The 26943-nt window shown below is 45.6% G+C and overlaps 1 protein-coding gene and 2 gene segments (V, D, J or C); 2 read left to right on the forward strand and 1 right to left on the reverse strand.

Moving 5' to 3' along the window:
- Window positions 1-26943, forward strand: part of LOC123861423 (T cell receptor alpha chain MC.7.G5-like) — a 251548-nt gene that overhangs the window by 142548 nt on the left and 82057 nt on the right. The gene's annotated exons all lie outside the window — the stretch shown is intronic.
- LOC135361598 (T cell receptor delta variable 3-like) lies at window positions 1255-26328 on the reverse strand. The segment is given in 3 exon segments: window positions 1255-5672; window positions 25763-25830; window positions 26070-26328. Coding segments are annotated over 3 exon segments (231 nt in total).
- Window positions 15367-23266, forward strand: LOC123861424 (T cell receptor delta constant-like). The segment is given in 5 exon segments: window positions 15367-15455; window positions 19718-19996; window positions 20587-20652; window positions 21017-21148; window positions 22309-23266. Coding segments are annotated over 4 exon segments (540 nt in total).

Here is a 26943-nt window from a genome sequence, read left to right on the forward strand (position 1 = left end):
AGACAACTTCTTGAAAATGAATCAACTGAGCCTGTCACATCAAGAAGAACAACTGGAAAGTTGTTGCTAATGATAAAAATCTAAGCTTTTAGGCAAAAGGTGGAGTTAAGGAAAACTTGTATCTGCCACCATGAGCTGAATGGCCCCCCAATGTTTAAATACTTTTCTGATTTAAAGATACTGATGGTGATATTAACAACTGTGATAGTTTGATACTGTATAATGAAATGTGTTAACATGTGGAAGTTGCCTAAATCAGTGAACCAATTATTTCCCAAATGACCAATGGATAATGTTACAAAACCATGCCTGGTGAAAGTTTCATCCAAAATGCAAGCTAGACCAATGGATTTTTGTTTTAAAGATTTTATTTATTTATTTATTTATTTATTTATTTGACAGAGAGAGATTTAGCGAGCGAGGGAACACAAGCAGGGGGAGTGGGAGAGGGAGAAGCAGGCTTCCCACTGAGCAGGGAGCCAGATGCGGGACTCGATCCCAGGTCCCTGGGATCATGACCTGAGCCGAAGGCAGACGCTTAACGACTGAGCCACCCAGGCACCCCGAGACCAATGGATTTTAATCTAAGAGAATATGAAAAGTTCATTAATATGGTTTCAGATTCCACACGGCAACTAACATCTCTTTTCAAACTACATTATCTGTGGAAGGCCAGAGTTTCTTCATATTTTTTAACCAAACCAGCATATTGCAGTAGGTAGAATGCCTAAGTACACCTGAGAATCCAGCTGCCTTCTAATAAGCCAGCTCTACCTTGACATATATTCAAATATGATCAAACACACCCAGTATCTCCCTTCCTTCGGTCTACACTCACTCATGTTTTCTAGCTGTTCCTTCCTGTACTGGATATGAAGTATCTTCAACAGGTTGGTATTCTCCTTTGAATATTCTGCAGTTTGTCTATAACCCTCAGAATACATGTCAAGGAGCCAGAGGTGGAAATAAATAAAGCTAGTTCAAAGTCCTCAATCCCAAATATTTCCAACCTGGAGGATGCCCCTGACCAACCCCTACTTCATTTTTGTCTTGGTATCCCATGAGTTTTCTCAAAGTGCTTGGGAGTCTCTGAGCATGGGGCCTGGTCTTAGCTGGGACTGGACAATACCATGGAAGCCCAGTTTTCACAGTTTCTGTTCCTCTGTCACACACACCACCAACCTCCCCCCCCCCCACCCCGCCCAGAGAATGAGGTTGCCCAGCACTGAGAACAAGGCCCAGCCTCCTTCCAGGAAGAGCTGAACTTTAGGATACACCAGCTCTGTGTCTGCTCCTTCCCTTTCCCACAGAAGAGCATCTCATACGACACTGTAACACCACAGAGAAAAAGAAAATGGCAGATTGTCCAGGCCAGTCTCTGGCCACTTCAGGGAAGGAGGTCAGCTAGACTGAGACACTTTCTTTTTTTTTTTTTTTTAAAGATTTTATTTATTTATTTGACAGAGAGAGACATAGTGAAAGCAGGAACACAAGCAGGGGGAGTAGGAGAGGGAGAAGCAGGCCTCCCGCGGAGCAGGGAGCCTGATATGGGACTCGATCCCAGGACCCTGGGATCATGACCTGAGCCGAAGGCAGACGCTTAACAACTGAGCCACCCAGGCGCCCTAGACTGAGACACTTTCAAATGATAAATGCCAGAAACACTTTCAAATGATAAAGGCCAAAATAAAAACCAAAAAAGACTGGGTATTTGCCTAGGTGTGCCAAAAAATACCACTGGACTAGGAACTGGGGTACTTGATTTCTTGTATGCTTCTTTGAAACTGGGTGTCTTGGCGAAGTTGTGAAAGCTCTCTAGATCTTTCTAGACTCTTTCATCTGAACACGAAGGAACTGAGTATTATGATCGCTGAGGTCTCCCCCAGCCATGACACTCCAGGCTTCCTCCCCAGAGACCCGAGTGATCCTTGATGACTCACATTAATGGAAAAGAACGTGACTTGAATGTAGACCAGGTGAAACTCATTTCTATGTGACATTAGAATATATTTCATGGTGTGCAGCAAATCACAACAAATTTATTTTCCTGATGATGCGGAGTTCGGGCTAATGTTAAAAATCAATTTGCTTACAACGAATGTTGCTATGGCCCACTACACAAGTGTAGGTGATGTTCCACAAGGCAGCCTGGTGCCAGCCTGAGAGCTAGGGACTCGGAATTGGGCATGTATGTGTTCTGGCCATGGCTGTGTCACTTCCTCACTTATCTTCTCTGAACATGAGATATCTCATCCTTAGGATGGATTCAGAAGACACTTTCTGAGCACTCACTGAGGCAGGCACTGTCCCGGCACAGAATGTAGAGATGAACCAGACAAATCCCTTCTCTCTAGGGATTCATTAGGTAGGATCTCTACCTAATGAAAAAGAGAGCAAAATAGGTTTCATGAACTCTCTTTTGCACACTTCTGTTGCAGGGAGGGAAAGGATGGGTATATAACCCAGTCCAGTCTTCCGTTATCATCTGGGGCTTCCCAGGGAATTCACCAGCAAAGCTAAGACCAGAGAATGAATAGGATCTAAGGAAGTGGGTTAAGGGCCAAACTGGGAAATCAAAGAAGGGAAGGGCTTTTCAGGCAAAAGCAATCACATGGCAAAGGCAAAGAGGTATGAAAGAACATGGAGCTTTCAGGAAGCAAGTATTTCAGTGCAGCTGAGTTCAAGGGAGCAAGTGAAAAGTACAAGATGTAGGCCTGGTTGGTAGACAAAAGCCTGTGTTCCATATCATTTTACCTTGAAGTAATTGGGGAGCTACCAATAATTTCAAGCATGTAATTTCATATTCGAGATTCCCCCCAAGGCTTAGCATCTGTATTAATTAGCTATCTCCGCTGTGATTATGATCTGTAACAATCCCGAATTGCCGGTTACTTCCAACAACAAACATACATCGCTTTTGCTCAGTGTTCTGCAGTCCAGCTGGACTTGGCTTCAAGATGTGGGTTGGATTCAGGTCTTCTCTGCATGTCTTCATTCTAGGACCCAGGCTGGAGCACGCTCCTCTCATCGCAGAAGAAAGAGGTTTAAAAGTAATGGTGAAAATCCATGATGGGATGTCTCTTGGAGCTCCAGCTTGGACTCGCACACTGTCACTTCCACCCATGTTTGATCAGTCCAAGCACGGCCAAGCCCCAGAGTCAATAGAGTGGGATGTATACTCTGCTTGTAGTAGGCCTTGCAAAGTCATGGGCAAAGTACCTGGGCACACACTTCCATTGCTGGGAGGGAGTGAAGAGTTAGGAAGCCACAACAAGCACATTCTCATCAGGCTTCGTCACCCCAGATCTCTGCCACAGCCAGGGAATTGTAAAAGTCACTGCCCCAGAACCATACGGTTGCCTGGTTTAAGCTTTGGCATTACTCCAGAGTTCAGCTGCTTTTTCATCCCCAACTTTTTGTTTCCTATAACTAGTTCTATTCAAACCAGTTTCTAATGGCTGCTTGGGAAAGCTTTATACCAGCACTAGGAAGGGGTCGGTGAGTCTCACGGGGGTTAACCAGCACCTTAATTCGTGATCCAACACAGTAACCACCCACCTCCTGCCATTTCAAACCTTAGCACCTAAAACCAGTTCTACTCAAGAGTTCAGGTTGCAATTCCTTGTTCTCCTCTGGCCCTCCCCATGAGACCCACATTTCCTTGCTTTCTATCCAAGGCCATCCCATTACATTAATACTGAGAGCATAACATTTCTTCTTTTCCTTTTTTCCTATTTGCTCTTTGGTTTTCTGGGGGGAGGGGGGCATTGTTTGGTTTTGTTTTTTTCTTCAACAAAAGAATGTTAGACTCTGTATATGGAAATGCAGTTGCTTGGAATATATGGGACAGGAATGCAGTTGTATGTAGGGTGGGAAGGAGTTGTCACAAAGATTGTAAGTAAAATTGTGATGACTTAATCAAGCCGTGGATTTGCATAAGATCTTCTAGAGCGAGTGTGAAGATAAACCTTTTTAAAATCTGGGTCCCTTTTGATAGCAACAGCAGTAAAATGCACACTCTCCTTAAATGGTTATCATTTAATAATGTCACTTTGTTTTCACAGTGATAGACACAGAACTCACAGGCAAACAGGGACCAGTGTATGGAGGGCCCCAGAGGAGTTTTCGAAAAGGGAATAACTTGTCAAAAACTAGAGGTCAGACAAGAATATAAATAACAAGAATCCACTGAATTGGGCCAGGGTCGCCGTGCTTATTCCATGGGCCATGCCTTACGCAAGGGTACTCAGCTGAGGGGACAAGCAGGGCTAAAATTCAGCTCGCGCTCTGCCAGCCAAGCCGAGGACCCGGTGCGGAGCTGCATCAGCTGGAGAAAGGGACAGCTTTTATAAAGCACACAAAGGTGCCATCTGTCTGCCAAGCTTGAACTCGAGGGGCTGCCTCTGCATTTGCCCAGCACGGTCGCCTTTTCAACATCACACAAAGCACCATATGGGCTACTGGCCCTGGATTTAGCAACCAGGGAGTCAATGGAGAGGATGAAATTTTAAATTTATATGACAGCCCTTTGTAAACTATATAACACTATTCAGGTATAAAGTGGGGCAGGCAGAGGTGAATCAGAGGCTTAGCAGGTCACAGGAGAAATTCCACTGACCACAGACACTTTCTGCCCAACCCACAGCATGCAGAATCCACTTGAGACATCCAGAAATCTAACAAACTCCTCTATGGGAAACCATCTGAGAGGAGACTGGCCCGAAAGCACAGATGGGAACGGATGTGATGACTTCTGAATGACCATTCTAGTCGCAAACTCCAGGGCCGATCCGGCCAACAAGGCAGAGAAGCCTTGGCAGAGGCTTCTGGGCAGAAGACAGAAGCAACTGGGCAAGCCTGCCCTGCCCTAGCAGCCAAAACCCTTTCAGCTTGCCAGAGCTTGACTTGGAGAAAACATCAGGCCCCAGCGGCGCTCAGAGGCCACACAGAGTGAAACCAGGGGAGGTTTTTGTAAAGCTCCGTAGCACTGTGATTGGAGGGATACCCACAGTGCTACAAAAGCCACAGAGACCTATACAAAAACTGTAGAGCATTTCCCTGGGAAACCCTCAGCCTGGCTACCAAGCCTCAGGGGATGAACACTGCAGGAAGCCACCCCTCTTTGCTCAGGGACCCAGGAGGGACACCAGGAAGTTGACTGGACCAGGAGAAGTGACCCCCAGCTGCTGGCCTCTCACTCCCTCGGATGAAACCGGCGTTTCAACATGTTCCTACAGCCACATGTGGAGAATACAAAAAGGTGTCTCTTTAGAAACTATTATTGTCCTGGTCCGTGTTGATTCTATGGGAAGAGTTATATGAACCACCTCATATGGACTTTCTGAATCCAAGTCCCTAGAGAGATTTGCCTGAGTGCTTGGCTTTGCAGTTTGGGAAGACAAATTCAAAGAGAGATTGATTGGTTTTTAGGCAATCGCCAGCCATAGTTGTTCACTCTGATGCTGACTCTAGCGTAAATCCCCGGCACCTCATCAGGGCTTCACGCCACCCCCATCACCCCTTGTTATGCCAAACGCTGTCTGTGTCTAAAGCAGTACTGGGGGATGTGAAGGCCTTGACTCTGGAACAGTCATGAATCCAAGATCCATCTTCTTGACAATGTCGGTTTTCCAAGACTGAGAGTTAGGGGTGGGTCTAGGAGTGAGAACAATCTAAAACAAGAGAAAGCAACAATTCAGAGAACATCATGAAACATGCTATACTAGAAATGCTCACTGTAGGAATACATGCTCCTCCCTTCTCCTCAGTCAACAGCCTCCCCAAAGCAAGCCCACCCCACCTGCAATTGATTAAATCGTCATAAACCAGTTGAATAAGCACTGAGGGCCATCTTTCTAAGAGCTGAGCCCTAAAGACCCTCCAGTCCTAAAGCTAATAGGAAGAGGAGCTCCCGAGGAGGGCCGCTGAGGTTTTTGGAATGGCCTCAACTGCTGTGTTACTAGCAAGCTCTTCTTTGGAAAAGGGACTCGCCTGACCGTGGAAGCACGTAAGTAACTCATTTGTCTGCTTGTTGAGTTTAGAGGCTCCTCCATTTAAGGGGCAGAAATATCAGGATATGTATGGGTAGTAATAGCACCCAAATAGTGTCAAGGAGGACTGTAGGGAAGATGTGAACTATGGTCAGTCCCCTCGATAGGAGTTGGGAGGAGGTTTGTCGGTTTAAAAAAAAATAGAGTCTGGGGTCACCGGGGTGGCTCAGTCGGTTAAGCCTCTGCCTTCAGCTCAGGTCATGATCTCAGGGTCCTGGGATCGAGCCCCGCATCGGGCTCCCTGCTCAGTGGGGATCCTGCTTCTCCCTCTCCCTCTCCCTTTGCCTCTGCCCTGGACTCGTGCTCGCTCTCTCTCCCTCTCTCTCTCGCTCAAATAAATAAATAAAATCTTAAAAAAATAGAATCCGGGCTGTGAAAGAACCACACAGCTCTGAAGAAACTGAGAAAATTCTGCCTGATCTGTGGGGTTCAGGTCAGGCTGTAGAGACCAGAGTCATTGGCTTAACTCCCCAAGGAGAGAACTAATCAGGAAAAAGGTTGATCTGAGTCTGTGATTCTATCAAAATTCTCCAGATATAAATAATTCTGGCCTACTTTAGGCTGAGAGAGAGAGAGCTGACCATAGAGGGTAAGGCCAGACGGTGGTCACTGGTGTTGCTACATTTCTCTTCAGAAAAAAAGGAACCAGACATCTGCTTCTAATTGTTTGAGCTGCAAATGGAAGCTAGGTTACTCGTGAGGAAGTGGGAACATTCTGGTTCCCAGTGAGACCAGATTCCAAGCAGAACAAAGTGAATGTGTAATGCTTCCAACTAAGAAATGCTTTAAAGCCTATAGGACACAGGAAGGAGCAATTCCCTAAGGACTCATGGTGTTCGTCTCCCTCACTAAGAGGATCTGGTGCCACTCACTAATTAACTGTTATAAAAGAATCAATGCTAAAGTTGTCAAAAGATTGCACTCAACACAGAAGGCATCTTTCTGTGTCATTTAAGTGACATTTGAATCCAACCGTGTCTTGCGGTTGGGGAAAAAAAAAAAAGGCAGTCTCTTTTTGGCAGTAGCTTCCAGTTAGATAGTGGATATTAATATTAAGCCAGCAAATGTAAAAAACAAATACAAAACCCCATTCCAAAGATCTAGGGAAGTCTAAGAGTGGGGTCAGTGGTCCCAAACCTGCTGAGGGGGCTACTAGACAAGAGACAGCACACTCTGGCCTGGTGCTTGGCATTCAGCTTGTGTTTTCCAAGGTAAAAGTAGGTTCCAGAGAGGTGCAGAGGGAGAATGTGATGGGGTGGGCTCCCCTCAGAGAATGCCTGGGTGGATAATGCTCAAGAGGCATACCACTGAGGGCAGAAGAAGGGAAAATAAGGAGGGCAAGGGGCTCCTGGGTGGCTAAGTTGATTAAGCATCCCACTCTTGATTTCAGCTCAGGTCATGATCTCAGGGTCCTGGAATCGAGCCCCGTGTCGGGCTGTGCGCTCAGCACAGAGTCTACTTCAGGATTCTTTCTCCATCTGCCCCTCCCCCTGCTCACATGCTCTCACACTCTCTCTCACTCTCCTCTCTCTCTCTAAAAATAAATAAATAAATCTTAAAAAAAAAAACAACAACAACAAAGGAAGGAGTGCTGGCTGGTCATTCCCAGACTGCACACACTATGGGGAGAAGTGGGGTAGGGCTCTGCATCCAGAAAGAGATAGAGATCCAAAGCTGTGTTGACATAGTCGGAGCAGAGAAATTCAGATTTAAAAAAAAAAAGAAAAAGAAAAAAATCATAGCAAAATTTTGAAGATTCAACTAGTTCAGGCCTTTGCCCTTACACCTCACTGGCTTTAAAATTTCTCACTAAAATAATAATTTATCCACATTCCATGTGAGGTTAGTGACTGATTTCCCTAGTCTCCATTTGTTAGCTTTGTGCCCGCAAACCCACAGCCCCAAATCCATCAACCTTTTAGCCGTCTGGATAGAGAAAACCAGGGGATGCCTCTTAACTTCATAAAACAGAACCAGAGAACAGGACAAGAGAGCATGAAAGAAAAAGCCACAATGTAAATGTCTGCTACTGACCATGACAATGAGAGGAGCTTAGAAAAGAAGCACGGGCTTCAGGAGCATCTTCATGAAAGTGGATCATGAGATACACTTAGAATAATATATATTGGGCACCTGGGTGGCTCAGTCGGTTAAGCGACTGCCTTCGGCTCAGGTCATGATCCTGGAGTCCTGGGATCGAGTCCCGCATCGGGCTCCCTGCTCGGAGGGGAGTCTGCTTCTCCCTCTGACCCTCCCCCTTCTCATGCTCTCTATCTCATTCTCTCTCTCAAATAAATAAATAAAATCTTTAAAAAAAAAAAAAGAAGAATATATATTATTATATGTCATCACTATATCAACTACCACTTTCTGGGTGTCTACTGTGTATCAGGCCACTGGACGAGGCACTTTATTAATGAATGTCATTTTATGCACTTCTCACAATGACCATGTGGAACTATGACCTGCCTGTTTACAGATGGAGGGCAGGTTCTCCAAGACCACAGAGCTTAGCAAAGTCAAAATGTGTATCATCTGTCTGATTCCAGCATCTGTGCATTCCAGAACTTGTCGTTTCTGTGGAGACTGCAGCTTGATTGAGGCACACATGGAGGCCTTTCTTGCGATGGCCCAGCCTCCCCCTCCTCCTCTACTGGGCTCCTTTCCAAGCCGCCGGCAGAGTCTAAAGCCACCGTTAGGCTGTTTCCCTTCCAACCACCATCTCCACCATAGTCCTTCACCAAGGAAGCGCTCCTCCCACCGCCATACCAAAACCAGTTACCCAAAGAGGTATTCTCCAGGCAAGGCCCGTTCCTCACACTACACCCCTGGATTCGAGGGTCGAGATACTCAGAAAGATCCAAACAATGCTCAGATGATCCTGAGAAAAAAGGAGTCCAGAAAATCCCAGGATCACTAATGTGTTTCTAAAATTCCAAGAGTTAACCTTTTCATTCCTGCCTTTGGCATTCCCTCTCACTCACGATGAACATCTCCCAGAACAGAGTGTTTTTTTTTTTTTTAATTTCAGTGTAGCTGATACACGATGTTATATTAGTTTCAGGTGTACAACATAGTGATTCGACAAGTTTATACATCACGCTCTGCTCACCACAAGCGTAGCTACCATCTGTTCCTGTACAACACAATATTACAATACCATTGACTATATTCCCTCTACTGTGCCTTTATCCTATGCTAGGGCTTATTCATTCCATACCTGGAAGCCTTTATCTCCTGCTCCCCTTCCCCCACTTGCTCCTCCCCCACCCCCCCCCTCCGGCAACCACCAGTTTCAGAATGGAGCCTGTGCCCGATAGTGCCTTTGGCCCTGTACTGTTTTCTCCCCTATTTTAATCCCCTCCCCAGGGATTCACAAAACTCTCTCGCTCTCCTTCTCCAGGTCTTGTCACTTCTACTGACACCTTCTCCAATCACCCCCTATAGTCCCCTTACCCTGCTTCATTTCTATACCCTCATCTCCACCCGACACTTTCGGATGCTCATTGATCATCTGTCTCCTTTACTCCCTAAGGGCAAAGACTTTGAGTTGTTCCTCACTGTATCCACAAATACAGTGAAGGCACTAAATAAATGTCTGTTGAATGAATGAATGAGTGAAAGGATAATCAGTCGTGGCGTAAGGCAAAGGGAAACAGAAATAAAAGCCAACTAGGAACCTGCAGAGGTAAAGCCAAGTCCTTGCTCCCCAACTTGTGACAAGTCCCCGTCCCTGTCTGCTGGGCGCTCTTCTCACTGCTGAGTGATCAGCATGAACAAAGCAGACAAAAATTGATGCCTTATTGGAGCTTTCACTCTAATGGCAAAAGACAGATGGTAATCCAAATAAATAAATAAAATATATAGTATTTTAGGTGGTAATAAGCCCCGTGAAGGAAAATAAAGCAGGAAAGGGAATGCAGAAGACGAGAAGAGGGAGCAGTGTGCAGTTTTTAACAGAGGAGTCACACAGAAGGCCTCACTGGAAAGGTGACATTTGAGCAAAGACCTGAGGGGGTGACCGAGTGAGCCACGCGCAGATATCTGGAGGAAGAGCACCTCCAGGCCGGGGGAACGCGGTGCTGTCTGGAGCGTGTGAAGGAGAGTGAGGAGGCCCGTGTGGCTGGAGGAAAGTGGAAGTGACGGGGAGAGAATTTGAAAATGAGGTCAGGTTGGTAATGGGCCTGGGGACGAGGCAGCTCATGGGCCACCATAAGGACTCCAGTGTGGGGACTGGAAAGGGAAGACTGGAGAATGGAATGGAGGTCACACCTGACCCCCAGAAAAGACCAGGGGAGACAGAAACATGGATTCCTGGCCTCACCCACAGCCCTTAGAAGTGAGCACTCTCTTCTTAAATTCTAAAAAAATAGGATCCTATTTTCTCTTAGTGAACTTTCCTTACCATCCTACCCCTGGGAAGCTCTGTGCTTAGGGAAATTCCACCCCTTGCTTCAAGTAAAACGTGTTTTCTCTGAGTCTAACATTAATGAACATTCCAGTCATCCCACCAAGGCTTTCTAGTTTATAGAGTGCTTTATATACACCCTATCATTTCATCTTAGGAACCCCCAATACAGAAGATATTACCCTCATTTTATAAAAGAGGCAAATGAGGCTCCCTGAAATTGGCTAAGATTATATGCTCAGTGAGGAGCAGAGTCCAGCTAGATTTCAGGTCTTCTGACATCTTTCTACTTCACCAGAACTGAGACTCACTTTCCATTTTAGTGATTCTCAAAGTACAATCTTCAGTCCTTTATGGGCTGTAATGGATCTGAAAATGTATATTCTCTCCCTGGTTTTTATAAGTGACACGGGCACTCTTACAGACTCTGATTTTTCCATATGACAGAGGCTAATTTAACTGTCACTTTTAAGTGTGAGTAGATCATGAAAGCTTGCTACAATGTGATATTCATGAATATGTTATTTAAATGCACTGAAGATTCTAAGTCTATTTTATACTAAGAAGTCTAGCTGTTGCACAATGCTTGACAATGATGCAAAGCTCTGACTGGATATGAGGAATGAGGAATGAGTGAGGTACATAACTCACTAGATCTTTGCCCTACTTAAGTATAACCCAAAGGCTGAGAACTGCTACTCTATACCAACGTTCCACCTTTCTTCTCTCCTGCTCATACTAAGAAACTCTTTTCCAGTCTCTCTCATTCAGAGCACAGATTCAGACTGTAACAAGGCAAAGGTTCAGATTTCTATTTGACACAGGAATCACCTCCTGCTTTGGTCCTGAAGGATAGCCTCCAAGACTGAAGAACAAAGAGGTTAGTCCAGATGAGACACAAATACCATCCACTATCCATCACATGACTTGGCAACTGGCGCCAGGGTTGCCAGAAAAAGAAAGCAAGGTAGTTTTTAGATAAGGTCTATCAGCTGCTCATTCTCCAGCACAACTGATCCACTGATCTTTGGCAAAGGAACCTATCTGGAGGTGGAACCATGTAAGTGACTCATTTTTCCTTCTTATGACCACTGTTTTTAGCAATTATCTTTGTTAAATATTTTCCCAAGTCACCAGCTTGGGAAACACTTGAAAAGATCTAGCCAGCATGTAATTTAGCAAGGGATGGTTTGAGGAACAGGGACTGAGTCTCTGATAAGGTCCAGAATGAGGTATGTGCTGCAGTGGTCCTCTCGACCCACGATCTTTCCTGGAGAATATGTGCTGTCTTCCCTCCACCCGACTAACTTTAGATAACCAACATACCACCTGTGCATTCACCATTTACAGACCCAGGTCATAACCAGGCCTGTACTAAATACATCTAGTAAATGAGAGGTGTGATGATGAGCATGTCAGACCAATATTTCAAAGACCAAGCTCCAATCCTTATCTTTGACTGACTAGCTCTCTGACTTGACTTCACTGAACATTAGTTTCCCTCTAGGTAAGCCAAGTGATTTCTAAGGTGTCTTCCAGCTTTAGCCCACGATGATTCTGATTATCATCCAGACCAATTCTTAGGGAAGATTTAGTAGGAAACCAAGAAAGTCCAATGCTGTGTCTTATGACCCAGTAAGAATTCTGCGATTTGATTTTTTTTTAAGATTTCATTACTTATTTGAGAGACAGACAGAGAGAGAGAGCACGTACACGCGCTCGCTCGAGTAGGGGTAGGGGCAAAAGGAGAAGCAGACTCCCCACTGAGCAGGGATCACCCTGGGATCATGACCTGAGCTGAAGGCAGATGCTTAACCAACTGAGCCACCCAGGCGCACCTCTATGATTTGATTTTTTTAAAGGTACTGGAAAAGGAATCCAAACTGTCCCTATGTGTCCATTAATACTGTGTCATCACAAAGGTTTTGACAATTGACTGTTGAGGCTCCTTCCAGTCCTATCATCTATTACTCTGGTTAAATGCAGGGAAACTAGAGTCTGGAGACCTGGGAGTAAGGCCCAGCCCAGCCACTCACTATCTTAACCATACTTAGCTTCAGGGACTTCATCTGTAAGAAGGATCTAATCATCTCACCTCATGGAGTTTGTTACAGTAATGTTTGCTGAGATAGTATAAACACAAGACATTTGTAAGTAGCAAAGCACTTATACAAATGGTAGGCATCTATGATTATTATGACCCTTTGGGTAGGCTCCAATCTTTTGCATCAACGGCTCTTGCTCCAACCATCATGATCTTCCACCTCTAACTGAGGCATAGTCCTTTATCATTGACTTGAACCTCATAGTTATGTTTCCACTAATAGTAGCCATTTGTCAGTTCTGGGCAAAGCCAAAATGATCCCTTTCTCTCTGTGAAAATGTGACCCTGAAGCAAGATCAGGGGGTAAGTGATGGCAGGTTGAGGAGGTAATAGCAAAAAACCCAGGGACTTTCCTAAATGCCAACGCTCAGAAGATAACACATATCAAACAAGCTGCCAAAATATAATGCTTAGATCTCAGACACTGTTGCAGAGTTTTATGTCTCCAGCTACACTCATTCTGCTCCACCCACCCCTTCCACACAGATGGACCACGCAGAGGGCAAATAGGTAGCGAGGTTTTTGTAATGATGTCTGAGGTGGTGTAATGAAGCACAACTTGTCTTTGGAAGAGGGTCTCAACTCATCGTGGAACCAAGTAGGTTATACATGTTACTTCAGGGCATATATTCCTTTGGACTTGTTGTAGCCTAGCCCTGAATGAATGGAGCTTCTTGGGAAGTCAGGAGGTTCCAAACTGAAAACCCATTGTTCTGTTGTTGCAGAGAGTCAAGGTAAAATCCGAGGACAAATTCATTAGGTTTCCCTTAGGAAAATAGTCTGTGCATGCATAGAAACTCTGTTCTGAAGATTTGTAGCAATAAGCCTTCTACAACAGCCCAAATAAAGCCCTTAGTCAGCCTTTTGGTCCCTTCCTCTGTCAGGGATTAGGACCAGGGAAAAGGCAAGCTCTAGGTGAGGACAGTCTTCCACTGTTTATGAGGACAGAGAATCATGGCCACGGTGTAAGAAGAGGAACAGTTAAAAAGAAGAAAAATGTTTTTAAAGAAGGAGTTAGATCAAGATAGTCTTCTCTCCCTCAGATGACAAAAGCCAATCTTCCCTTGTGTCTTTTTGCTGAGAACTTGCTTTAAGTCAGTGTGCCTGGCTCAGACTAAATGATCCCCAAAGCCCCCTCCTAGTCTGGGTTGGCCAAAAGCAGTTAATGTGCTCATCTCTTCTGTTAGCCCTGAATCTGAAGACTCTACTCTGGATGTAGGGTTCAGGAGCCTGTAGAATCCAATGTGGAATCACAGCCACCAACTTCAGGACAATAGAGAAGTAATGGTGCTCTCCTAGGGATATTTTCCACTGGTAATCTGTTCCAGGGCTCGGAAATCCAGGGCTGATGTGGCATAGCTACCAATAGTCAGTCACTGGGATGCATCCAGAGAACAGTAATCTTTCAGAAGCTTTTCAAAATGCAGACATTGCCCTTACCTGGTTAAATTTTATCTCAGAGGAAATAAAGCAATGGGGAAATGTACATGAAGTGTCAACACGGCGTCTGCCTCTCAGAAGGAAAAATGACCTCATAGGGGTTCTTGATTGCCTGTTGCTTCCAGGGAAATAGCGGAATTTGGTGAGTTGTCTCTGAGAGGAGAGAGACTAGGAAGAAGGAGGGCAACAATCGTGTTGTAGCTGATGGCAGTCTGATCGATGTTGGGCAAATTGCATCTGAGCACAAAGTATTGTGTTTCATTTTCCCTTTAAATCATTTCCACTTGAAATTCAGAATTATCTGCAGTGTTGGAATCAAATCTCTGAGGCTATGCCTTTGGGAGCCTTAGGGAAGAAGGAAAGAGATGAAAGTGATGCTTAGCCCAGCTGCTGGGACACTGACCCATGCTCTCCAGTGATACTCCATTTACTTCTTTAGTTTTCTCTCCATGATGGAGTGTAATATGATTATGTGAAGCTCAGGTAGGGAAAGTGAGAATTTCAAGTCAAGCCCTCAATCCTTAAAGTTTTAACAGCAAATAATGGCCCTATACAACCGTCATTCCCTTTGGCTCTAGCCTTAGACTCTTGATTTCTGGTGATGAGACAGAGTAATCCATATGGTCTTTAAATTCCATTTCATATGATTACTATATCCTCCTGAATTGTATCTGGATCCAGAGACAGGAGAAATTACAAAGCGAAAATAAACAGTTCAAAGCAAGCACCAGCTTCTCTGACCCGCATCCGTGACCCACGGCACTACTGGGCTCCCCGTCGGCTACCAACTTCTTGTTCAACCCTCAGATCCTTAGAAAGCCTTTCCCTGAGCTCAGGGAATTAGGAGACAGATTCCTTATTATTGTGAGACTCAGTCTGAGTGATGGGGAAGAAATTAGGTTTCCAATCAAAAAAGCAGAATTTGTGACCCAAGAGAAGGAACCAGAATCTGAGAACAAGACCTGTGTCTAAACCCTCTTCAGCCTGACACTCATTATAAGAAATGTCGCCAGTCAGTGCCCCATCCCTGTTCCCAAGCTATCGTGTTCTTCTTGGAGAGGCCCCCCAATAAACTGGGAGTTGAATTGTCCATCTTGAAGGCAGCTACCAGTCACCTGTCACCTTCCTCTCTCCCTCTGTGTCAGCCCTGTCCCCTGTCCCTGTGCCTCCTGGCTGGGATTTCATGCTCACAACCTCATCCAGCAAACTATTATTAGCTTCAAAGGGAACTGAGACTCTGTGCCCCTTGATCTCATCAAGGGCAGCTCTGTAGTGCTCTGAGTTGTGGGGTCTGTAGGCTGGGACCCAGGCAGCGGAGGCAGGGCACAGATGTTCTAGCGCAGGTCCCAAGGCCAGCCCCAGGCTGGTTACTTGTGAGGCGCTGTCGCGATGTGCTCCTGGGATACTCGACAGATGTTTTTTGGAGTTGGCACCAGACTCGTCGTGGAGCCACGTGAGTTGACTTTTTTCCCCGATATTTCTAGGGATAAACTGAGTCCTGGCACTGGGGCTGCCATCCAGTTTGCATTACTTGGGATAGTAGAACTAGATGGAGCAGCCCAGGCGTGGGGGTAGGCCCCAGCAAAGTCACCAGGCTGAGTCACTGAAGTAGCTCTGCAACTAGTTTTGTTTTTAAAAAGCATATATTAAAACTATAGCCCTGGGGTGCCTGGGTGGCTCGGTCGGTCAAACATCCAACTCTTGATCTCAGCTCAGTTCTTGATCTCAGGGTCGTGAGTTCAAGCCCTGCTTTGGGTTCCACACCGGGTGTGGAGCCTACTTTAAAAAAGGGGGGGAACTATAGGCCCCACTTATTTCTGAAATCTTCAGAGCAGCCAAGAAAACCAGAAAAATTGGGGCGCCTGGGTGGCTCAGTTGGTTAAGCGACTGCCTTCGGCTCAGGTCATGATCCTGGAGTCCCGGGATCGAGTCCCGCATTGGGCTCCCTGCTCGGCGGGGAGTCTGCTTCTCCCTCTGACCCTCCCCTCTCTCATGCTCTCTGTCTCTCATTCTCTCTCTCTCTCAAATAAATAAATAAAATCTTTAAAAAAAAAAAAAAAAGAAAACCAGAAAAATTATAGTAATTGTCAGAGCATATGAGCGGAGTGAGGGATATGCAGAGATGCTTTGGCCCAAAATCTCCAGAAGACTGTTTCATTCTTACCCATCTCTTTGGCTAGGCTGACTAGTGTACATGCCTCATTGCAACCTGAAAACAAATGTCCTGTAGTTTGGATTCAAAGGAGAGGGGTGGTTAACCTGGTCGGAGTAATCAGGTAGAGCAAACTTGTATTTCAGTGTTCAAGTTAAATCTCATATTGTCCAAGAGCCTTGAAATTGTGAGTGACATTTGTTACAGATGGTACAATTCTTAGGGAGCCAGGAGGACTCTATGCGAATCTAAAACATAGATGATTTCCACGTGTATAACTTAAGAAAGACTGTTCAAGAAAGGTATATACTTCTGGTATTGCTGACCAGCACATAACCTTAGCATTGGATCGGTACTCATAAAAAGAGAAAGTCTGAAATAAAACAATTGTTCAAACAAATAGCCCTCTGGAACCCACGTTGAAATGTAATTATATTGGTGGGCCAAGAAGAAAGACTGGAAATTCTCAAAAAATAAACAATTAGATCTTTAAATTTTGGACTACAATAGTGCAAATTTTACCCAACTTCAGATTTGGTTTAAGTTAAATATAAAATAAGAGTATGGCAACAATATAAAATGCATTCCGTTTTTTTTTTTTTAAAGGTTCAATTCAGTCAGATAACCTTTTCTTTGGTTACCGTGATACCAAAGAATGGATTAGATAAAACATTTTACTTTCAAACAACTGTTTTCAACAGATAGGTATTCAATGAGAAAGAGGGTCTGAGAAAAACGTTTTACCAAATGAATGCATTGTGAGTTATCTGAAATGCTAACAGATTAAGAGCTCAATCCCACAAGTGTATTACCTTCTGCAGACATTTGTCTTGTCAGCTGTATTACATTGTTCAAATTATTCAAACCAGGTCTCTAGCCCAGAGTGAACATTGACAACTGCCTTAAAATCCCAAGCAAGCCTTAATTATCCAAGTAAATCAGACTAGTATTGGGTCAAACTCTTAGGTAACCAAGGAGATAGGATTATTTTGTTTTGTTTTGTTGTTTATTTTTTAATGGGCTAGTTTCCTTTCGCTGTACAACATAACTCCCTTGAAAATCAACCAGAATACATGAGACCAAGGTCAGTAGAGTGAGCAAGAAATGTCGCAAGTCTGAAGGCAGGTGAAAGAGCAGAACGTGTGGTTTTTCAAGCCGTTACTGTGAGAGTTATCAGTGTCTGTTATCAGTGGCTTCACTGGAAAGCAAAACAAAGAAGGTTTTCTCACATAGGTTGAAAGTAGGTTCTAGGAGAGCCCCTTGAAAAAAATCCCCAGCCGCCCTCTTGTCTCGAGCTAAAGCCTAAAGTGGAAGGAACCAGATTCTTAGGAATGAGTTCCTTGCCCGAGTGCCTGAAACAGAACCCAGTCTTTCAGCTGAGCTTCCAGGCAGAGAATGAAGTGGAGAATCGATGAGGGGCTTTCTTGGAACAGCTGATTCCCTAGGAAAGCCATGATTGGCCATGGTCCACTTACAAAATGGTGATCAGCAGAAACTTCCAGACTAGCAAACACTCCGTCTCAACCAGACACAACCAATTAATTTGGTTATAGCTCTACTGCCATGAGCTTCACAGCAAAGCCCAGATCCAAATTCAGGACAGAACATTAGAAAAATCATTGCATTTACTCACTCATTACCAAGACTTTTCATTTAGCATTACCTTGTGTCTTGATTGTAAATCATAGTAAACAAAAGTACACTGGAATGCAAAACATTTTTAATTGGATATCACAAGTTTCACCTAAGGTTTTTTTGTTTTGTTTTGTTTTGATTTGATTTGCTTTGTTTGAGAGAGAGAGAGAGTGTGCGAGCAGTGGGGGCAAAGGGGGACAAGATGGAGAGGGAAAGAATTTTAAGCAGACTCTGTACTAAGTGCGGAGCCTGAGGCAGGGCTCAATCTCACCACCATGAGATCATGACCTGAGCCGAAATCAAGAGTCGGTCGCTTAATGGACTGAGCCACTCAGGGGCCCCAAAACTCACCGAAGTTTTAAATATAACAGCTATAGGGGTGCCTGGGTGGCTCAGTCGTTAAGCGTCTGCCTTCAGCTCAGGTCATGATCCCAGGGTCCTGGGATCGAGCCCCACATCAGGCTCCCTGCTCGGTGGGAAGCCTGCTTCTCCCTCTCCCACTCCCCCTGCTTGTGTTCCCTCTCTCGCTGTGTCTCCCTCTGTCAAATAAATAAATAAAATCTTTAAAAATAAATAAATAAATAAATAAATAAATAAATAAATAAATAAATAAAAGAGCTATATTCACACAAGCAATTAATATGGAAAATCAGCAGTTAAGCTTGTGAATGGAAATAAATCCAGAGCAACATCAGAGATTGGTTGTCTCTACTGATTTCAGGCATTTTCACCTCCCCCTGCCCCGCTTTTTTAACAGTTATTTGAAGATCGGGGTGCCTGGGTGGCTCAATCAGTTAAGCATCTGCCTTTGCCTCAGGTCCGGATTTTGGGGGTCCTGGGATCAAGTCCTGCATCAGGCTCCCTGCTCAGCAGGGAGTCTGCTTCTCCTTCTGCCCCTCCCCCTCTCATATGCTCGCACAACAAGTAAATCAGGCTCTCTCTCTCTCAAATAAATAAATAAAATCTTTTTTTCAAAAACCCAGTTATTTAAAGATAAACTAAGAATCCAAGTCTCCATGGTCAAAATTTATCATAATTCAGAAACTTGAATAAGTCATGGTGGGAAAGAATCATTACTGCCTCCCTCAAAGCTTTAAAACTTTCAGTTTCAAGGAAAGAAGAAGATGCAGGTACAGAGTGGCAGGTAGATGGTAGAGTTCAGGGTGAAGCATGAATGCAGAGGAGGCCAGAGGGAGATCCAATTATTGAAACCAACATTCGATAGCTTCACTTAGAATAAAACAAGATCTGGGTTTAAACTGGTTTTATGTCTATAAGGACTTCCTGGGAATGATAGTTGTTATTTCTGATTAAAGACTCAAAAGAAACTGCAGGATAGTCCCTTACAAAAGAATAAGTATTCACCTAAAGGCAGAGAGATGTACCCCTTAACTTCAGTGGTTATCCTTTCTAGGCTGTAAAATGGGGATGACATTCTGAAGTGACCCCAACACTACCATCCTCAGAGTATTTGAACCAGTCATGTAGTCCTTCTCAGACCTGATTTTTTGATTGACACAATGCCAAGAACAAGCACCCACCCTGCTTTCACTCCAAGGGCTGATGCATTTTAAATAAACCAACTGATAAAGCTACTCAGCCTGACTGCAATTGTCCAGAGGATTGATTAATAAAATACAGATAATTGAAATTCAGACGATCGAGAAACTTATTTGTAGTTGTTCTTTTCCATCCCTGCTTCAGCCATTTCACTTAGCAGCTCCTAACTAGAAGTCAAACTGACTGCCTTTCATTTCTACTTCCCTTGGCTACCCCTTCATGAGGGTGCTAAGAAGCCCAGGTCACACACAGGATGCAAGGAAGTCTGGATTATAACGTTTGGTCCAACAGAATTGAGGTAACCACCATTGTTTAACTCCCACACTTACAGATAATCATCTTTCAAAATAAATTAATTCTATTTACAGGAAGCCAGCCTCCTGCCAAACCATCCGTTTTCACCATGAAAAATGGGACGACTGTTGCTTGCCTGGTGAAGGATTTCTACCCTAAGAATGTAAACATAAATCTTGAATCATCCAAGAAACTAATAGAATTTGACCCTGCTATCGTCATCTCTCCCAGTGGGAAATACAGTGCTGTCAAGCTCGGTCGGTACGGAGATTCAAATTCAGTGACCTGTTCAGTCGAACACAACAATGAAATTGTGCGCTCCACCGATTTTGAACCAAAGGAAAAATCTTCAGGTAGATCATATCTAGTTTCAAGGGGCTGGAATTGTAGGGAAGAAGAGTTGAGGGAAAGGGAAGTTGGAGATGTAAACTCTTGACAGATCACTCTTAATATGGTATCATGCTGGAAACAAGACTGAGGCCCGACTATGGCCCACCATTGATTTGGAATTGAACTCTGCATCCCTGGGCTGGAATCTGAGATAAAGCCCATCTTATTTCATCCCCCCTGCATCTCTTCTTCACCAACCACTGTCTTCTTCATACTAATGATTGTCCTACTACTAGACTTTGGGTTAAAAATTCATGTGCAGTCTAATCCAGTGTGAATGCCAAACAAAGGGCAGCCCGGCCTATCATAGGATTGAGAACCCTAGTTCTTCCTACAAATTAGAGGCATACCTGAATGTGGGCCTCCTAGTATAACCAAAAAAAAAAAACCAGAATGGGAAGAATGTTGGCTATGTGAATAGCTGTCTGACCTTAACCAAGTCATACCCCTGGTCCTCAGTTTACTTACTTAGAGTCTCCTCCACTTTTAAAACCTGAAATCCTTTGAGCCTCTTGGTTGCCAGTGAATCCCTGACCACTGCTGTTTGTTCTAGGTAACGTAAAACCAACAGAACCTGAAAACATGGAGCAAACTTCAGAGAGCCTCTATGGGCCCAAAGGTTAGTTGAAACCAAGGGTCGACTTCAGAACTGAGGGTTAAAGCAAACTCTGTCATTCTCAGAGGGGGCCAAAAGTCTCCAGCTTTCAAAAGAGAGCAAAAACCATACCTGAGCCCAGTTGGTTCCCTCTGAGTCTCTCAGCAAAGCTTGCCTGGCTGCAAGCAAGGGTTTCCAAAGCTTGCCTGGCTGGGAGTGAGCAGCAGCCTGGGGTCCCGGAGGGCTGTCTGGCAGCGAGCTGGGCTTGCAGACCAGGCACAATGCTGGTGATTCGGAGGAGGCTGGTTGTCAGTGTTGTGGGCCCAGTTTCTGGAAGGCAACTTAGTCTCTTGCTAAAGCCACCATCTTTACTTTTGTTCAACCACAGTTCATCACAGCTCACAGTTCACAGCGGGGAAGGTGAACATGCTGTCCCTCACAGTGCTGGGGCTCCGAATGGTGTTTGCCAAGAGTCTGGCCATCAATTTTCTCTTGACTGCCAAGTTATTTTTCTTTTAAGGTAAGAATTAGCTGCTTCTTATTCCTACCCCCCATGCAAACTACGCTACACAGGGAGAAAGGGAGTTTAGGAATATAAGAGGCCAAGAAGCCTTGGGAAGGGAAAAACACATAGAGACATATTATGATTTAATAAGGTGGGCCACTTCAGATACTCTGCATAACACCCCATCTCCTGTTATCCTCTTACTTCAAGCCAGACTCAAAATGCATTATGTTGTGTAATGTAATACCAGCCAATAATCCCCACCTCCAACCCAGGAGCTAAAAAAAATTGTGGAGCTAAGTAAGGAGAAATAGTTTTCTTTATTTACTATTTTGTTTATCTGGCCAAGGGGCCATGGGTTATTTGCAAGGCCATCAGTAAAGCTTCACCCAAAGAATTTCCAGAACCTGCCTTAGCCTAGACAAAAGGGATGCCAGCTCCCATTCCTTTATCACAGGACTCCAATGTGTAGACCAGCCCAACTTTGGGATGAAGCTACACCCCCATTTGTAGTGACCTACCCACTGCTAGCTACTCAAGATGCATACAAAGTTGCAGCTGAGACATTATTTGCCTGCTACTTGCATTCCCTCTTCAGGTAATCTCAGACATAAAGTTCAAACTGGGACCTAGGTTTGCCTACAAAGCCCCTTCTCCAGTACGACTCCTCAGTCCCAACTCCTAATCTGGGGACAACTCTGGATTTCGAGTGTGGGACTGATCCAACCTAGCCTGAAAACATGTCCAGTCACTTCCAAATGGGTGACTGGTTTCCAGGAGTCCCAAGGACACAGGCAGTGTGGTATCTAAAAAGAGCCCTACACTAGGAGTCAAAAGATGTGGGTTTTCACCCTGACCTTGTCATTAACACTATGCTACCCTAGCCTGGTTGCTCTACCTCTTTGGGCCTGAGTTTTTGCATCCATAAAACAAAGGAGCTATGACTAAGGAGAGCAAATGGGTTGCATGGCTTATCCCAACATTGACAAGCTAATACTGACTAGCTGAATATGGCGGTGTACAGAAGGGACCCAGGCCACAATAGATAAGTGACATCTGCAATGATAACAGCACGGCAAGTGCTGACCAGCCCCAGATGACACGAGGACCATGATTCCTCCCAGCACTGATGGTGGGTGATCTATGATGCTCTGACAACTGTCCTTCACTTGCAGGCTGACCGGCATGAGAAGGCTCCATTATGAGACTCTCACGTTATGTCTTCACAAAAGCCTACAGAGGAGCTGTCTCCTAGGCTTCTGCCTACTCGGTGATTCAAGCTGACCTATCCCAGCCTTGCTTAAACGGCTGCTACCCAAAGCAGTTTTCCTTCGAAGGCAACAAACCCAGCTCATTTTCCAGCCTGGTGGAAAGACAAAAGTCCTGGGGAGTACAGGGGTTATTATGGTCCTAACTGCTCTTTTTGCTGCTTTATAAAGAGATACAGGACTCATTTTCTTTTTCATTTCTACAACTGATACACTTTGAAAAAGGTGTTTTGTTCCTTTGACTTTCTTTGCCTTCAGAAGTAGAAAGTGAGAGCCAACAGATTCCCAGCTCCATGGTCGCCTAGGAAAATAGACCCTGGGGGACGGAGAGCAGAGGGCCTTACCTAACATGAATGGCTCTGCTCAGCCCAGCACTAGGTTTGCCTTGAGCTGGCATATTCTCGGCCACAAAAGCACTTTCTGCTTTTCCTAGTACTTTACAAACAAAATTACATTTGACTTCTCATGCAGCCAGTGGGGTTTCTAAAACCTCATCCAGATATTCTCCAAGCTATCAGCAAAGATCAGAGTAAAATACAGAGAAAATGCACTTCTTTCTGTTGGTGAATTTAACAAACATGAATCAACTCCCTCTAAGTTCCAGGTTCTGTGCCGGGGGTGCAAAGATGAGTAAGACGTGGGCCTGCTTTCAAGCAATGAACTGTGCAAATGTTTCTGGAGGGAGGGAAGAGGAACAGAACCCCTCGGATTTTGATTGTAAAAAGATTATCTTTTTGCCTGCCAATCTGGGCACAGAGAATTTGAGGTCAGGGGACGATGATTCTTGCCTGCCCCGTGTTGTTGATGGTTTTCTGCCCTTCCCAGTGCTGTTCTCTGTTGCATTTATTAAAGTGCATTGAGTGCTCCTTGCCTCTAGCTTTACTCATAACACACCACCGCAGGGGTAAAGTGGGTGCTGTGAGCTCTCTGTTAGGCAGACAGAAGCCAAACTGAGCCTGTAGGTCACGCTGCGGCTTCCTGAGCCCCAAGCCTGCAGGGTTCCGCCTTGGGGACCCTAGCCTGGGTTTCCTGCTGTCGCTGCTATTTCGCAGCAATGACCCCTCTGCGGCTGATGAGCTCTGCTACTCCCATCTCAGCAAGGCTATAGCTTCTTCCAAGTGCACCCGCTCAGGTAGCAGAGCTCCTGCACCACAGTAGTGTGGTTTCTTTGGCACCCAGGGCACTACGTAGGGTGTCAAGTGGGGGTTTATGAGGCCACAAGTGAAAGAGCAACCCTCACTAACTCCCCCTGCCATAGCCATCTGCAGACTCCCATGTTATGTCTTCACAGCCCAAAGCAAAGACTCAGCAGCACTCTGAGTCAGTGGGTTTAGGACCATCGAGGTGGATAAGCAGGTCCAGCCAGGGAAAAACCATTAAAAAGACTCCACGCAACTGCACCTCATATGTGTAAAGAACACCTCTTTCCAAAACATTTCCATCTGTTACCTTGGGCAACATCAGCATGTTTCTGTGAGTGGCTAAGAACAAAAAGATCATATCCTGATTTTTCAGTTGGAAAAAATATGCCCCCGGAAAAGGTAATATACCTTGTCCAAAGTCATTCAGTGAGGCAAGGGCGGGGCTGTGAGCAGAACCACATTATCAAGAGCTGCAGCCCAAAGTTGCTTCTACAAAAGCATACTGCACCCCCAAGACAAGGACAAGGTGTTGATTTGATTTCAGCTGGACTGGACTTCAGGATTGTCCTATATTTAGCATATAAATGAGTCACCCTCTCTGGTCCACTTTGGTGGCAAAAAAAAAAAAATCCTAGCTTATCACAAGATCTCGAATTTCCTCCACCAAAAGGAGTCTCCAGAAATAATTAATGGCAGGAGCCGGAGGTTGAGGAGGGGATTATGGCTGTCTTCAGGTCTGGGGGGCATCATCTTGTGGATTCTAGTTTTCCAGAGCTTTCACATGCAGCACCTCACTTAAGCCCACAACAACCCTGAGAAGATTGCTGCACACACTCAGTCGTGGGCAGAACAGAGACACCCGAAGGCTGAGTCAGTTGCCCACGGCCTTCGGCTCCCTCACCCATGTCCTCTACATTCCTCTTTATAGTGACTGCCCTTTGCCCCCCTGTTTTGAAGCTTAGGTAAACTCCTGCCAGAACACCTACTGATAAAGCCTACTAGGTCGCCGCTGCCGGGGAGAGCCCTAAAAGTGTGGCACCCCCCCTTGGCTCGGTCATTAGGCAACTCTCTGACCTTGGGAATGAACGCCCTCACGTCTCTGGGCTCTAGTGCTAAGGCTTCTACCCTCTCCCAGGTTACCTCTCACAACTCTAATCGTTGTTTTAAGGCAGAGAGTTCAATGGAAATGAAGGAAAGAGGGACCCGTTCCCAGGGCTTAGGGTGTATCTGTTTTGACATCACATAAGTGGCTTCCCCTGGAGATGATTATCTTCCTTGGAGACAACCTTGAGCTCCAGACTCAGGGACTTTGAAGCTGGGGTTCTGGCAATCACAGACAACTTTCTGGGAGTATCTCAATGCTCTCCAGTGAAAGAAAAATGTTCTCCAAACAGAGTAAGTAAAATGGTGGTGTCAAAGAGCATTCAGGAAAAATAAGGTGGCTGTACAAGAAGATGCAGAAAAAAAGGTGAATCGGTGAAAATGTTTGAAGTAACTCTGTGTCTAATTTTGAGTCTTAAAAAGAAAACAGACCAATTCACAGTAAGGGATAAAGGATGGAGACTAAAATAAAGACCCTCCTGGTGAGCTCTCCCTAGCCTGGCCCTTCACCTGCCCCATGCTGATACCCTCCCAGGACTCACAGCACATACTTGTCAGCCCGGCTCTGTCAGGCGTGAGTGAGCTGGGCACTGGGGACACAAAGATGAGAATTCTTCAGGCATCCCTCTCCCCCTCTGCCGCCACCAGGGCCCACTGAGTCTGAAGGGGGGATGTGCTCTGCTCCATCTAAAGCCAGGGGGAGCTGGCTTTTTATTAGTCAGCAGACTCCTTAGGGCACCTCTGAAGGCCAGGCCGGAACACAAAACAACTGGGAAGAAGGATCCCATGTCTGGGGATGTGAGCTGCCCTAAGAGGTAGTCAGAGGAGGCTGTGCCCGGGGTTTATGTTCAGACTTCCTGAGCATCTGCCTCACTGTGGGGGTCCATGGAACAGTAGTAAGAGGCACTGTCTTCAGGCTCCACCGGGGAGATCACCAAGTGGAAGGTTCTCCGGGACTGATTATGCAGCACAGAAAACCGACCCTGAGTAAAATCTGCATTTTGGGATTGAGTGTTATCCCTGTAAAGGATAAACTGGAAGGAGCGATCGGGCCGTATTCGGTACCAGCATAAACCTGGGTTTGATTGCGTAGTGGAGTAAGTACAGAGCAGTGTCACCTTACTGCCACTGGCCACCGTCTGGTCCGGGGGGCTCTGGGTCACTTGGTCGCACAGCACGCCCTTGTCTGCAAAGAGAAGAAATAGAAGATAGTGAAGCCCCGCACTCCACAGGTCCTGGGTCCCACACAGGCCCACCCAGAGGGAACTCCATGGGCAGAGGCCGGAGGAGGACACAGAGATGAAAGTCAAAGGCAGAGAATAACTGGAAAACCAAGTGTAGAGAGAAACATGCCAAGTGTTTAAAGTCAGAGAAAGGGAAACGGGGTGGTAGGACATGAGGAATGTACACAATGAGTGTACTCACAGAAAAGCAAAAGGCTAAAGCCCACAAGAAAAATCATCTTCTCTTCCTATCAGGACAGAGGCTGGAGAATAAATTGGGGTTCCTGAGGTCTCTGAGACCGTCTTAGAGCTTCTGAGGGAGGAGGTGGGAGGGAATGCGAGCAGGCAGGCCGCCCTGACAGTCATGTGACTGAATGAGCTGTAACTCTCCCAGACAACTGCTTCCGCCCAAGAAACTCGTGTTGCTATTGTTCTTTTGGTCCTCAATCCACCTTGAAGGAATCCTTCTGTAAAACACAAAGAAAATGAATTACTTAAACACACACACACCGAGAAACAGAACCTGCAAGCCTAATGATCACATGCCTAGACATCCAATTGCTATACAGGAGCCTTCCCGCCCTTCCTGTATCCTCAGGCCACAGACTGGGTACCAGGCCACGGTCACCCAGCACCTAGCAGAGCTGCACTTGTGCCCAAGAAATGCCATTCGGCTCATCTCTTAGTCCTCCGTGGAAAGAGGGAGGGAAGAGGGTTGAACAAGTTCAATTCTAAAATCTCTCCCAGCCCTGAATGCTAGAAATCTTCTATCTCTGATGCTTGGGGGGGCATACCGTGCCCCCTGAAAGTGCTTCCTGCGTGTCACACAGCGTGACTTTCCATCTCTCAGAAGGCCCTTTGCAGCCCGCGTGGGGCTCCAGCTGGCAGATTCTCCCCCAAAGCAGAGCTTCCACGGGAGACTGCTGTGAGTGGGTAACAAGCTTGCTGGGCTAGTGTTGGGCCGGAGCCCCTGGAACCCACCCTTGGCAGCCACATGCCGGACAAATACCGTGTTCTGTATAAGCCAGGACATGACAACAGAGGGAAGGCACTGCCCTGAGAAAGAGAAGACTGAC

This window comes from Mirounga angustirostris, unplaced genomic scaffold (assembly GCF_029215605.1).
Source record: "Mirounga angustirostris isolate CCGP_5_RB_7025 unplaced genomic scaffold, mMirAng1.0.hap1 SCAF_9, whole genome shotgun sequence".
Lineage (NCBI taxonomy): Eukaryota > Metazoa > Chordata > Mammalia > Carnivora > Phocidae > Mirounga > Mirounga angustirostris.